This window comes from Sarcophilus harrisii, chromosome X (assembly GCF_902635505.1).
Source record: "Sarcophilus harrisii chromosome X, mSarHar1.11, whole genome shotgun sequence".
NCBI lineage: Eukaryota > Metazoa > Chordata > Mammalia > Dasyuromorphia > Dasyuridae > Sarcophilus > Sarcophilus harrisii.
In genome coordinates, this window is record NC_045432.1 from 72,519,937 (window position 1) to 72,535,035 (window position 15,099).

The 15,099-nt window shown below is 42.8% G+C and overlaps 1 protein-coding gene across 1 annotated transcript in view; it reads left to right on the forward strand.

Annotated features, from left to right (window-relative positions):
* The window catches only part of CENPI (centromere protein I), a 49,578-nt gene that overhangs the window by 22,214 nt on the left and 12,265 nt on the right, over nucleotides 1–15,099 (forward strand). Inside the window, exons 6-15 of the mRNA XM_031944948.1 lie at nucleotides 1,190–1,238; nucleotides 1,511–1,557; nucleotides 4,709–4,798; nucleotides 5,379–5,507; nucleotides 5,737–5,904; nucleotides 5,997–6,117; nucleotides 6,404–6,495; nucleotides 8,663–8,780; nucleotides 8,872–8,936; nucleotides 14,350–14,444. Of these exons, the coding sequence (XP_031800808.1) occupies nucleotides 1,190–1,238; nucleotides 1,511–1,557; nucleotides 4,709–4,798; nucleotides 5,379–5,507; nucleotides 5,737–5,904; nucleotides 5,997–6,117; nucleotides 6,404–6,495; nucleotides 8,663–8,780; nucleotides 8,872–8,936; nucleotides 14,350–14,444 (974 nt within the window). The remainder of the gene's footprint in view (nucleotides 1–1,189; nucleotides 1,239–1,510; nucleotides 1,558–4,708; nucleotides 4,799–5,378; nucleotides 5,508–5,736; nucleotides 5,905–5,996; nucleotides 6,118–6,403; nucleotides 6,496–8,662; nucleotides 8,781–8,871; nucleotides 8,937–14,349; nucleotides 14,445–15,099) is intronic.

Here is a 15,099-nt window from a genome sequence, read left to right on the forward strand (position 1 = left end):
GGGCAGGACCAGAGAAGGCTTCATTCCAAAAGGTAAGAATGAGGAGAGGGAGTTTTGCAGACGTGGAAGAATGGTGGCAGATGAAGTGTTGTGTGTGGAGGAGTGCAAGTGTGTCTTGGCAGGTTGGAGGGGAATTGCGAGTAAGAAGTGGTTTGCTAACCCAAGGAGACTGTTGTGCCCAGGAAGAAGGTGGTCAGCAGTGTTAAATGCTATGAGGAGATCACAGAGGATTAGGACTGAGAAAAGGCCATACTCTTTGACAGTTAAGTACTTGTTAAGTCACTTGAGAGAAAGCAGGCTCACTTGAATGATGATGGCACTGTGAGAGGTTGAGAAGAGACTGAAGAAAAGGAGGGAGGCAATGGATATGAACAGCTTTCTCAAAGAGGTTGTCAGAGAAAAGAGAACCATAAGACAGGAGCTAGTGGGGGTTGGTTGGAACAATTGGGGTATTCTAAAAGTGGGAGAGACTTGGCAGCAGGAAAGAGCCAGTGGATAGGCTGAGATGGAAGATTAGAAAGACCCAGAATGATTGGAAGACCATCTGCTGGAGAAGATAGGATGGGAGGTGGTCAAGGGGCCAGGCCGAGGGATTGATCTTAGAGAGAACGGCTCTCTCATCAGCAGAGACAGGAGATAACTGGAGAGGTAAAGAAGAGAGACTTCCTGCCTAATGGCCTAGATTCATAGTAAAGTATTTGGTGAGGTCTTCAGCTGGGAGGAGAGAAGACTTGAAAGAAGAGATTTATAAACTCTCTAACAGTTACATTGCTAAACTTTAGTTGGGCAAAACACAATCAAGTCATTTGTTGTTGCTCTGCTTGTTTCTTGGCCCCCTTGCTGCCAGTTTGTGGCCTTTATATGGTGAGTCTTCACCCTGTGAACGTTGTAATTGAAGTGCTGAAAATGGAGGTCTTCTTTTGCCCATTGGATTATACAATGGGTTACGGTGCAGCCCTTGGCTTGGCCAACTACCATCCCTAATCCTTGTTCTCTGACTGCCCACGAAAAATTTGTCTCTGGCCCTCCTCACTTCTGGTGGGCAGGTTATTGTTGGTGACGTGCTGCCACCTGCTCACTCCCACCATGCATTTCTCCCTTTTCTTTGAGGAAATGTATTTGGGGAAGCTCAGATACAACACGTGACTGTGGAGTTCACTCGCCTTTTATCCCTGCTCTTTCTTCACAGGGTACTTACATCAGTAACTTATTGTATCTGCTGACCAGGAAGGAGAACGGTGAGCATTCTTACTTCACATCTTCGCTGTCAATTCTGCAAAATTTGAGAGTGACATGGGAATGATAGTCTTGCTTCATTGCAAGAACTTCTGGTGAGCAGGGTCTCAGGGCCATAACTGACCATTATAGCTTCTCCCCATCCTGATTTGCAAGATGAGGTGGAGTGAACTGAGTCTTGTAGAGAGCCGAGTAAATTCTTGCTTATATTTTGATTTTATTTGTATCCCACGATGCCTGGCATCTTTATGCTAATTTTGCTTTTTTTAATTAGTCAAACCCTTTCGTGTGAGGAAATTACTTGAACTCCAGTCCAGGATGGTGAGTAGACTCATGGATGACCATTGAGACATTGGGTAAGGACATGGGCTACCTTAGTCGTTGTGGGAGATCACACTTTAACAAAAAATTAAATGAGCAGATGGTTCCTGGGGACCAGTTCCAGACAGTATTACTGGTCTATGTACTGCTAAATTCTTACTCCATTAAAACTGCTTTAGCACAAGAGGCAGTACCATTTGCACATTCAAATTTTTCTTTGTTAATGATGCTGCTTGCATTATCAAGGTTCTGGGGGTAGAGGTCGTGAGCCATTTTCAGGTCTGTGCATGAGGACTTCAACAGCAAATACAGGTGTCCCCAAGTCTCAGTATAATATCTTCAAACTGAACTTAGTAACTAACTGCCATGTGCCAGATATGATGCTGGGTCCTGAAGAGAGAGACAGAATCAAAAACCCTCCCTGACCTCCAGGAACTGGTATTCTCTTGGTGGATACAACGCATGCACAGAGAAGTGCACACAAGGCCTTTTGGGGAAAGAGAGCTGCAATAACTGGGAGATGAGGGAAGGCTTCTGGAAGCCTGTAGATGGCTTTTGAGCTGGATCTGGAAGAAAAAGGAGGACAGAATGCTCAGACACCACCTGGTGGAGACGATAATGATAATTATTATTATTATTCCACTTCCGAATGCTGTGAGTGTTATTCTCATTTATAGAAGATTAAGCAGTAGTTCAAGAAGGCGAAAGCTTGGTCCCTAGGCTCACAGCATGCTTATGTGCAGACCCATCAAGAGGTCATGATCCCAATGCTGATGGTGCTGCTCCTCACTGCCAGGGCTTACTGGCTTGTCCTCTATTATTAATATCACCGTTCAAGACTCTGGCTCAAGGCTTAACAGTGTTTTCATTGAATGAGTATTTTCATAACAAGATTTCTAAGTCCCAACAGCAGCAGGCCCCCATATTTTAAGAATATTTAGTCAGTAACGTTGCCCTCTATAGTAAAGCAATTTGAATACTTTTCCAATTTACTCCAATGGGGTATGATAGTTCTGAATAATCAAATAGACCAAAGGCACAGTTGTCAAGCAGTAATAACTTATCATCCTCTGATCATATGTTGATTTAGCGAAAACCCAAATCTCCACTAGATGTATGTCACTTGGCCTTGTACTATTGAGATATTTGCCAGTGAATCTTTCTGTAATTGTAACTCTAGGATGTGGCTATTTCCCCCATCCTACTCCCTACTTTGGTTTCTCCTTTGGCATCTAAATCAGAAGCGGGTAAGGTCTCTCCCCTGCATGTGCCACCAGTGGACATTGGGAAATAGTGGGCAGAGACCTGAACGTGGCAACGGGAAGACGTGCTGGAGAACTGGGCCCATTACCAACCCTCTTAATGTCTCAAAGGCTTTTAGTGGTCACGTGTTGCTGCTGCACATTGGCACGAGCTATTGCCATACTAAGAGTTCCCACCAATAGAATCACAGATCTGGACCAAAATAGGGATGAGGTGGTTTGGTCGACTGGAAAGAGCCCTCAGTCAGAAGCAGGACTTCTGGGTCAGAACCCCAGGTTTGGCTATCAAGCAACTCTGGGACTTGGAGCAGGTCATGCTGCTTTCCTGAGCCTCTGTGCTTTCCTCTGTGATGTGGAGATCCTTGAACTGCCATCTCCCTGGGCTGCTAGGAGGGAAGGTTTTTTGAAATTGAAAAGTACTTTATCAGTCTGTTTCTGCCCTGTGCACTCTTTACTTCTCCCTCTGTCCTACTTCATTCCATGATCCAGCTCCCAAGGATTTAATGAGCATCTTTGTGCTTCCCCACCTCCCAGCCAACTTCTAACCTTGCATCTCCAACTGCCTTTCAGGCAACCTGAGTGGCTGAACTGAAACTCATTGTGGCCAAAACCGTATTCATTATCTTTCCTTCCTGAACTCTGGTCCCCTCCTACCTTCCTTATTACTGTAGAGAGCACCACCTTCCTCCCAATCCCTCAGACTCATGAACTCTTCTCCCTTCCCTCCCTCCCCATATCTAAGCTGCTGTCAGAGCCTGTCAAATTCACCTTTGCTGCATTTCCTCCAATACGTCCCCTTTGCTCTTCTGACCCTATTGTCACCCTGGAGCAGGCCTCATCACCTTACCATTAGACCATTAACAATAGCTGCTGGGGGCTGGGGCTGCTTGCCTCAAGTTTCTCTCTGCTCCAGTCCATCCTTCATTCAGCCAGAGAAGTGATTTTCCTAATACAGGTTCAGCCACGTCACACACATGCACACACATAGACACACACACACACACACACACACAGACTCTCAATAAACTACTGTGGCTTCCTTTTGCCTCCAGGAGCAAAACCAGAATTCTCTGCTTGACCTTCAGAGCCCTTTGTAACTTTTTGCCTGTCTTCCCCCACCTGCCTTCAATCTGACATGTTACTCTTCCATCTAGTGATGCTGACCCACTTGCTGCTATATAAATAAGACCCCCTGTCCCTGAACTCTGGCCGTCCCCTGAGCCGAAATGTGCTCCTTCCTCATGTGTATTTCCTCAGCTTCAAGTCCCAGCTAAAATCCCATGTTCTAATAGAAAACTTACCCGATCCTCTTAATTCTAGTGCTTTCCCTCTGTTAGATGGCTCCTATTTATCGTGGAAGCAACTTCTTTGTACATATCTGCTGGTTGTCTCCCCCGTTATTCCATGAGTTCCTTGAGGAGCTTTTTGTAGGTTTTTTTGCCCTCTTTTCCATCCTCAACTCTTGTCACAGTGCCCGGCACATAGTTGGTACTTAATGTTTGTTGACTGACTGACTAGCAGGTGGTGGTGCCAGTGCCGGTCACAGCGATGGTTCCTAAATTGTTCAGCCAAAAGCATGGGATGGGGAGAATGGACAGAAAAAGGGAGCAGACACGGAGGAAAAGATGTAGTAACGTAGGAGGTCTATGCACTAGACGTGGTTGAAGCGCCATTAAGACTTGGCTCAGTACCACAAGTTGCATGCTCTGGGCTTACTGGGAGTTTTGTCTAAACCTCCTGTTTCTTTGCTTTCTACCATCCCCTTTGTCTGGGTAGCAGTTAGCACTTGCTTGCAACGGCTGTGCCATCTCTTGGCCATTTTATGGCAGAGTTCTCTCCTATCTCTCCTATTTTTGACATCCTTTTCATCTTCTCTTATTACATTGCAGGGGATGCAGCCTTATCTCCAGGCCCTGTTGTCCTTGTATAAATCCTATTGTCCCAACTTGATTACCATTACTTTGCCTCCAAGAAGGAAGGTAAGGAAGTGAGGGTATGCTCTATGTCTGTGCTGAGATGGAAATCTGTGTCCTTTGGATTCAAGAATGGTCAGAATGTAACATTAATCGTGTTGCAATTCCGTATTTTTTTCCTTTTTTTTTTTTTTTTTTTTTTTAATTAAACCTTTTAATTTTCAAAATAGATGCATGGATAATTTTCATGTAATTCTGTGTTTAAAAAAAAAAAAAAAATGTAAGGGCAGCTAAGTGGCACAGTGGATAGAGCACCAGCCCTGACGTCAGGAGGACCTGAGTTCAAATCTGGCCTCAGACTTCCAAGCTGTGTGACCCTGGGCCAATCACTTAACCCCAATTACCTCAACCAAAAAAAAAAAAAAAAAATGTTTGGAGAATGACAAATTTGCAAGATGCGGGTAAGAATTACTAAGTGGGGAAGATAAATACGTTATAGAAAATCGGGACAGGAAAAATCTTCTTCAGTAGACGAATGGGAGCTTAGAAGTTTTGTAATTCTTAAATTGCACTTCGGGGAGAGTTTTAGAATCTGTGCTACCCCTGGGTTTGTTGCCACAAATGTAATGGACTTTTCAATTTACAGTTTTACTATAAGTCCTCAGATAATATCTGGCAGGCAGCCGTCTTTATTGTGAAGCAAAGACATCAGTCATCCCCATTATTGTCTGTGAAACCAAGTATTGACGTTGCTGATCACCAGCCTCAAAGAAAGGTAAGCCTCTATGACCCAAGGGATACGGGGCTTTCTTTCCAAGTCACTTTCAACTTTTCAGACGATGAGACTTATTGAAGTGGTTTTTCTAGTATTGTTTATGTGATATTTCATCAGAGCCACCTAAGAGACCATGACCTGAGCCACTTTCATCCTGGTTTTTTGTGTTGAAAGTTTGGGGCCGACCAGACTCGCTGAAAGCATTATGGGTTGTTGTCTTTCTGCTCAGAAATGGAATTCTGGCTGCTTTATACCAAAGCCCACCAGCAGACCGCTCTTTGATGAAGAGCAGGATGAGGAAGCCGGCCTGGGAATGATGCGCAGTGCTCAGAATTGCATCCCCATAGAGCAGCTCCACACGTTCTCACAGCTCTTGGAGAATATCCAGTACATACAGGTGAGTGACCAGGCCCTGGCTGGCCCAGCACTTTGGCTGCCTTCCTCCCTGTGCTCCTCTCATTCACAGACTAAACTGGACTTCCTTTGCAGCTTCCATCCCAGATGTGCTCAGTGCTCAGAAGCACTCCGCTGTTACACTATCTGAACTGCCTCCAAGATGAGACTGTCTGGGTGCGGCTTTATTACTGGATGATTCAAGAGTTAAAAGAAGGTAAGAAAGAGATTAAAAATCTTGAGCACTGGAAGAGAGGGAACTAAGCAGGATATGTTCCCCAGATAGCTCCTCTTTCCTGATACCCGACCATCCACTGGAGTTTTTGCTCTAAAGAGAAGTCTAAACCTAGTACCAGCTGAGCCTGTGCCAGACTAGCCCGTGCTCAGTGGACCAGCCACCTCAGACTTGGCGTGCTGGGGCCCTGAGCGTTTGCAGTTGAGCTTTGCCTTTGGTGAGTTTTCCTTCTGTAACCAGATGCCTCATTTGTGATTTCCTGATCTAGGATGCGCATGGTACAAAGTCAGTCATTGCACATCTGAAGAAGAGTTCAAGAACTTTCTGGACATTATCATCAGCGCACAGTGTTTCTTACAGGTGAGAACTGGCTTCTTTCTGGAGTCCTGTAGTTTTTCTAGGTGTTTGTGGGGTTTCCATGACGCCCTCTGAGTTCTGTGGCAACTTTTTATACACAGTAAAGGTTAGATTCACGTGTAATTTGTTAAAGGCAGATGGCGTGTTCTCGAAACAATCTAATGATACGTGTGCACACATGGATGATGTGTGTATGTGTTTTAATTTCATATTTTCAATATTTTGAATTAAAGTAATGATCAGTGCTGTGCAAATAAACACTAAAAATTGTCTGTGTAACTAAGAGACGTGTTTGTGAGGAGAGAAATCACATGTCCCTAGCATCAGAATGGCATTTTCTCTTTTTAAAGCATTGTTTAGTTTTTTAATAATAAAAAAGGAACTAACTGTTCAATTTTAAAAAAATAGGTAATTTGTTGTCATTGCATCTGGACTGAGTCTAATTAGAAGATTTTTTTTCCAGAGTTGGCCTTTTTAAAAAAAACTATATTATATCGTAGGGATTTGGTAGGGCAGCCAGGTGGCGTGGCAGTGGATAGAATGCCAGGTCTGGAGCTGGGAAGAATCACTTTCCCGAGTTCAAAACCAGCCTCAGATACTGACGAGTTGTATAACCCTGGGTGAGGCACTTTGTCCTTTTTGCCTCGCTTTGCTCATCTGTTAGATGAGCTGGAGAAGGAAATAGCAAAGCCCTTTAGTATCTCTGCCAAGAAAATCCCAAATGGGTTCACAAAGAGACAAGGTTGAAAATGATTAGATGATGACAGAAAGGATTTGGTAAGGGGATTGTGAAAGCGAGATCATCCACTCAGTCAGCAAACCCTTGAATGTTTGGTTTTTGAAGTGTTTTGGGGCCAAGTGGCCTTGGAGATAGAGACCTTGAAGCCAGGAAGGCATAGGTTTGGGGCCTGCCTCTGAGGAAGTCACATCCAGGCAACTCCGCAGGGCTTGGTGTTGCAGAGGAAGTGAGGCCTTGCCCTGAGAAGAGGAACTTTCTTCACTAGGGTGTGCTCTAGATCCAAGAAATGCTCTTTGCAATCCTGATCTTTTTCTGCCTGGAGCCTCAGGGACACAGATAGGAAAACTACTTTATCCCTGAGCAGCTTATTAGCTTTGTGACCTTGGGCAAGTCACATCACTGCTTTCTACTTCAGTTTCCTCAGCCGTAAAACGGGGATCATAAAAGCACCTACTTCCCAGGGTGGTTATGAGGATCGAACAAGATGCTGCTTGTAATGCACTTAGCACAGTGCCTAGAGAGCACTAATGAGAGCTCTATGAACACTCACTCCCTTCCCTACCCTCAAGGAGCTTCCATCCTCTTGGAAGGGGAGGCAGCAATGTCCATATCTAAACAAAGCGAATAGAAAGTGGAGGGGCACCACAAGTTGGGGTTTGGAGACGTCTGCCTTACTTGTGATCACCTATTTTAGGCACAGAGAGCTGCCGGAAACATTTCATTTGCAGAGAAGTTACTATATAGGATCTGAAAAGTACTAAATTTACATTTATTTGGAAAATGTTCTCTAATTGAGGCTTTTCTCTAGAGATAATTTAGACTGGCCCCTTCCACTTCTTTCCTTCCACTTGAATTAGGGAAGTGTCATGTTCTGTGGCTTTCTAGGGACTACCCCAAACAAAGCCCACGGGTCAGTAACGCTGAACAGAGGAGCTCTTTTGTAACAGGATCACAAAAGGGACCTAGCAACCATCTGGACTAAGCCGTCTATGAGAGGATAGATGCCCTAGGCACAGAGGAAGATGGCGGACCACCGGGATTCACTGTCTGGGAGGCATGGAAGTAGGCCAGGGAACAAGCTGCTCCTTGGGCTCACCACAAAGGCAAGGCAGGATTTTTTTGCCCCCCAAAAGTTTTCTCCTAAAGTTAACCATAAACAAGGACAAACATACAAAATGAGGAGTTAAATCCTAAATCAATCTCTTAGCATTAACCAAATACGATTAAACAAACGAGCGAAGATGTTTCTCCCGGCCTTGTCCAGGTCCAGCTGAAAGTCTGCCTCCTTGGGCCTTTTTTCTTTGTCTCCTTTGGGCTGAGCCCATCTTGCTGTGCCTTACTCCCTCCAGCTCTTTGCAGCTTTTCCTTTTTAAACTGCTGCCTCATTACCGTTTGTGGTCAAAGAGGTTCTGACCTTTGATTGTGTTCCAGGAGGGCTTTCCTTCCAGCGAAATGTTCCTGTATAAGAGCCTTCCTTTGTGGGATGGCATCTCTTGCCGGACAGAATACCTGCAGCTTCTCAGTTGGATTCCCCTGGGGAAATTCTCTGGTAAGTAACAAGAAAATAGGGAGCTCCTCTGTAAAAATGTCCAGTGATACTTATGGAAAGGTGACTAACCCTTTGAATGCTTTTTCTTTAGAAATCAAGCCACTTCTCTATAAATCCTTGGCTCCGATCTTCTTTACGTCATCCCTTTATCATAAGGTAAAATGATCTGCTTTTTGATTTTGTCTTATTGCCAGTCATGTGGAGTTCCAAACTAAGTCTACCTTACAGTGTAGATGATGCCTCTTTTCAGAGCATTGGGTACATATGTGTGGAGACTTGACTCCTTCCTCTTTTATCTTCTTATTAGCAACACAGAGGAAAAAACAAAGGTGCTGGCTTAGCATTGTATAGGGAATGAGATTCTCTTTGTATCTGTCACTCTAACTTAGATTTGGGCTTTCCTCAAAAATACTTCTATTGTGTGTTTCTCTGGAATTCTGGTCTAATCCACATGGTGTCTTCTTTATTCCTTATCTGACTCCCTTTGCGTTTCTTCCGATTGCCTCGGTTTCCCCATTGCATTCTTTGTCTTCTTAGGGCTCACTCCTTTTTTGTTTATTTACTTAATATCTTTCCCTGGTTACATTCAAAACAAAATTTTTTACTTTTGTTTTTTTTAAATTTTTGAGTTCTAGATTTTCTCCTTTCTCCCCACCCACAATTAAGAATCCACATGTGAAGTTTTGCAAAACATTCCTATAAAAGGCAAGTTGTGAAAGAAAACAATGAAAATAAAAACCCTCAAAAAAAATTACATTAAAAAGAGAGAATGCTACAATCTGTATTCAGACACAGTCAGTTCCTTATCTAGGTATGGATAGGATTTTTCAGAAGTCTTTCTGAGTAGTCGTGGATAATTGTACTAATGAAAGTAACAAAGTCATTTAGAACTGGTCATCCCAGAACATTGCTATTACTTTGTATATGGTACATTTCACTTTTGAATTTTCCCCAATTGATGGGCATCCCCTCAATTTCTAGTTTTTTTACCCTTTGCAGTTGCTATGATTATTTTTTGAACATATAGATCATTTTCCTTTTTTTATCCCCCTCCAAAATCTCTTTTGGCATTAGTGTCCAGTAGTAGTGTTGTTAGGTGAAAGGATATGCATGAATTTATAGCCTTTTGGGCACAAATCATCTCTTTTGATCCTTTCTCAATTGGGGCATGGCTCTTTTTTTTTTTTTTTTTAAATAAATTTGACTCAGTTCCCTCTGTTTGAGAAATCAGAGAAATTTGCTTCCAAAATTGTTTTACAATTACTCTTGCTAATTGTATTTTCTTCCATTTATTCTCTCCTTTCACCCTGTCCCTCCTCAAAAGTGTTTTGGTACTGACTACTCCCTCCCCCAATATGCCCTCTCTTTTGTCAACCTCCTCCCTTCCTATATCCCATTCCCCTCCTATTTTTTTCTGTAGGATAAGATATATTTCTTTACCTCTATTGAGTATGTATGTTATTTTCTCTTTGGGGTTTCATTCTTTTTTTTTTTTAATAATAACTTTTTATTGTCAAAATACATGCAAAGATAATTTTTAACATTCACCCTTACAAAACATTGTGTTCCAGATTTTTCTCCCTCCCTTCCCTTCATCCCCCTGCCCTAGGTAGCAAGAAATCCAATATAGGTTAAACATGTGCAACTCTTCTGAACATAGTTCCACATTTATCACGCTGCACATGAAAAATCAGATCAGAAAGGGGAAAAAAGTGAGAATAAAAAAAGCAAGCAAACAACAAAAAAGATGAAAATGCTCTGCTTTATTCAGCATTCAGTCTCCATAATTCTCTCTCTGGATGTGGATGACATTTTCTATCATAAGTCTATTGGAATTGGCCTGAATCACCTCATTGTTAAAAAGAGCCACGTCCATCAGAGTTGATCATCACATAATTTTGCTGTTGCCAAGTACAGTGATTTCCTGGTCCTGCTCATTTCACTCAGCATCAGTTCGTGTAAGTCTCTCCAGGCCTTTCTGAAATCCTCCTGCTGGTCTTTTCTTACAGAACAACAATATTCCATCACATTCATATACCACAATTTATTCAGCCATTCTCCAATTGATGGGCATCCACTCAGTTTCCAGTTCCTGGCCACTATAACAAGGGCTGTTACCACATGTTGCCCATATGGGTCTTTTTTCCTTTTTTATGATCTTTTTGGGATACAGGCCCATTAGAGTGATCCCACTGCTGGATCGAAGGGTCTTTAATGGGCTTCATTCTTAAGATTGTACTTTTTCACATGACCACTTCAGTTCTGAATATTCTTCTCAGTGACTAATTCAGTGACAGTGAAAAACATTCCCGTGCCAAATTTTGTAAAACCTTCCTTTTGTATAGCACACACAGTACTTGGATTTTTGGTACTCCATGTGCCCCAGAACTAGATTCTCTTGGAGAAGGTGTGTGTGTGTGTGTGTGTGTGTATCAAATAAAACTGCATAGCCATTAGCAAGCAGTGCTTGAGCACCTTGTCTCTGCTGGGCCTTTTGCTGGGTGCTAGGACCCATAGAGGAAAAGGTCTTCAGCTAATTCAGAATGCTCATGGTAAGTAACTACACAAGCAGTAAAGAGTGCAGGTGGAAGGAGGGGGGATGTGACACTTGAATAAAGACTGATAATTAAATGAGAATACCCATTAAAGAATATAATCTTTTTTGTTTTGTTTTGTTTTTAATTTTAATAGCTTTTTATTTACAAGTTATATATGCATGGGTAATTTTTCAGCATTGACAATTGCCAAACCTCTTGTTCCAATTTTTCCCCTCTTTCCCCTACCCCCTCCCCCAGATGGCAAGATGACCAGTAGATGTTAAATATATTAAAATATAAATTAGATACACAATAAGTATACATGACCAAACCGTTATTTTGCTGTACAAAAAGAATCAGATTCTGAAATATTGTACACTTAGCCTGTGAAGGAAATCAAAAATGCAGGTGGGCAAAAATATGGGGATTGGGAATTCATTGTAATGGTTCTTAGTCATCTCCCAGAGTTCTTTCCCTGGGTGTATGGCGCTGGTTCAGTTCATTCCTGCTCCATTGGAACTGATTTGGTTCATCTCATTGCTGAAGATGGCCACGTCCATCAGAATTGGTCATCATATAGTATTGTTGTCGAAGTATATAATGATCTCCTGGTCCTGCTCATTTCAGTCACCATCAGTTCGTGTAAGTCTCTCCGGGCCTTTCTGAAATCATCCTGTTGGTCATTTCTTACCGAACAATAATATTCCATAATATTCATGTACCACAATTTATTCTCCAACTGATGGACATCCATTCTGTTTCCAGTTTCTGGCCACTACCAAGAGGGCTGCCACAAACATTTTCACCCATACAGGTCTCTTTCCTTTCTTTAAGATCTCTGGGATATAAGCCCAGTAGAAGCACTGCTGGATCAAAGGGTATGCACAGTTTGATAACTTTTTGAGCATAGTTCCAAAGTGCTCTCCAGAATGGTTGGATGTATTCACAATTCCACCAACAATATTATCAGTGTCCCAGTTTTCCCACATCCCCTCCAATATTCCACATTATCTTTGCCTGTCATTCTAGCCAGTCTGACAGGTGTGTAGTGGCATCGCAGAGTTGTCTTAATTTGCATTTCTCTGATTAATAATGACTTGGAGCATTAAAGAATATAATCTTAAGTTAAAAACCTTTATCACCGAGCATACCCGAGGTGAAAAAATTAACAGAAATAAATGAAAAATTCGTTGGTCATTGCCCTCTCATAAGTCTCTTTGAGGTTAGGTCCCCTTTAGCTTTTTCTTTTTAAAAACAACCCTTCCCAAACAGCCCTATCCCCCACCCCTGCACCAATATCCCCAACAACAACTTTAATGAAAATTCATTGGCTCTTACTTTTCTAGGTGTTATTCAACAACATGTGGCAGTACTTTCCCAAAGCAGTTATGATCTGATTGTGTCTGAGAGGGATCTGTGCCATCTCTGTATCCCCTGTCCTGTGTGATGCTATGCTAGCCACATAGATGTAGCATTCATTCATTATATTTATCAGGTAGCCTTTGCCAGGGTTTGCACAATCTTGGAAAGCCCAAGAGCGGCTTCATGCTGTAAAAAAAGCATTGGAGAATTCCCGGGGAGGTATGCAAATTGTCTTTATCATATAATCAATCAAAGGTGAAGTCATTGACACACAGCTATAAACCGAGGCGCTCCTACTCCCTTCAGTGTTCTTTGGACAACACTATAGTGCTTTCTCATGAACTCGGAAAGCAGTCATGGAGTGGGAATTTCAGGGTTGGATTTCTACATTATAGTTCCAGTCATAACAATGAGAGAAAAATACATATTTAGACATTTCTAGATTGTTAAGTAATCACTTCACCTGGGAGTCCATGCTATTTTCTCACTTAAAAAATAAACCTTAGGAGTGCAGTGAAATTTAACAACTCTCACATACAATTACACTCTTACCATTTTTTGTACTCATGAATGGGTTTTGGGAGAGGCAGCTGGCGGAGAGGCTTGGAGTCGGGAAAACTGGGGGTCACACCCTGCCTCTGAAAATTACAAGTTGTGGGATCAATCATTTAATCTCTCTGACAACTCCCTCAAACCTATTAAGGCAGAGAGAGGTTGTGGTCTGCTTTGAAAGAAGAGATTCCCACAATGTCAAAAATGACAACAACAATGCTACCGCTGATCCTTCTTATATCCATCATCCATACACTGGGGAGAAGTGTCCTTCTTAAGAATTGTACCCACTTCATACATTCCCTTTTGCCAGAATCTTCATCTAAAATTGAGGCTGCATTCATCATAAGGACAACCCTGGAATAGGGACCCAGGGATGTATGGGATATCTCTGGTTCAGTGGCCAACCCAACTCTGTGCAGAGAGACTTCCCACCAGGCTTGTTACAGAGTTAGAAATTGTTTAGCTCCAGCAGACTGGTAATACTGACTTGAAACCACTCAGAGGCTCTACTTCATGGGATGCTCGTGGGGACAGCACCTAGTAAAATCATAAAGGGCTGTCCAAATGATCGTGAATAGCTCAGCACTGTCCAGGCTCACAAGCATAAAACTGCCTTCAAGGGCAGAGAAGTAATTTGTTCAAGGTGGAAAAGAAACAAAAACTAACCCTCTGAAACAAGTGAAGAGAAAGTAAAAAGTGTTCCTAGGGTGGGACTGCCCATTGCAGTGAGAGCACAGAAGGCTTGATCAAAATTTGATCTTCTAACAAAGGGAAAGGAGGGTGGATGTTACTCGTCTGAATAAGGGAGAGCTAAGACCACTGGCTCAGGGTTACAGGGAGACCAATTTCTGTCAGCCAGAGCTCTTGAATGAACAGGATTCTCCTTAGAAGTTTTGAACATTCCCCATAAACTAGAAAGATTTGAACAGCGGCTGATAGCCCTTAGTTTGTTCAATGAGCATATTGTCAGGGAGATGTCGTAGGAAGAATTGTCTTGGGAGAGGGGTTTTCCTGGGTGTTCAGATGGTTGATCGTTGTGCTCAGCCTGCCCAGGTGAGGTGGCACGGTGGAGCAGAGCATTGTGGGTAACAGGTTCTTTTCTTTTTGTCCTTCAGTGCAGTGTTCTTTATAGCCTGAAAAAACTGGTGCAGAACTGGCTGTTATGGCATACTTCAGAGGTCAACAAGAATCCCACACACGGCACTTGTCTGTAAGTCTTTCCCCGACCCACCAGAAGGGATGCTGGAGATTGAGGGAGGGAGGTCTGACTGTCCCCAGCCAGGATTGGTGCCCAAGGCTTCGAGTTGCTTAGTGATACATTGTAAATATGTTTTCCCAGCAGTTTCCCGTCTTGCCCTACAGTCTTTTGGCATAAGTTACTTTTGTTGTTCCTATTACATAAAGAAACAGTGCTTCTTTTAGTCTTAAATGATGTTAAAGTTCTGTGACAATCAAGTTAAAAGCCTAGGATCACACTGACTTGCACTGGTTCTTCATTTCCATTGGGTTAGGCCAGTGTGAATAAACTCAATTCTGGTTATAGAAGACCCTCCAGGCCATTCTGGCTGTTGTTCTGCCTTATTTTGGTCATAGCCTCTTTAATTTGCTCACTGAGAATAGCAAGTATTACCTGGGATATGCTTAATTCTCCAGGTAATAGAAAGAGATTTTTGAGATTTTGTTACGTGAAATAGGTTTGTCCTTTTAGCTAAAGTCTTCTGGGATCCTGTGAGCATCCTTCCCATTCCCCGCAGAGGGAATGCCACTTATGGACTAATGGCCTTGGAATTGGGATTGTTGAGGTCTCTCTTCTGTCAGGGAGATGGCACTCGAGTAGAACTTCCCGGAGGGACCTGGTGGAGCCT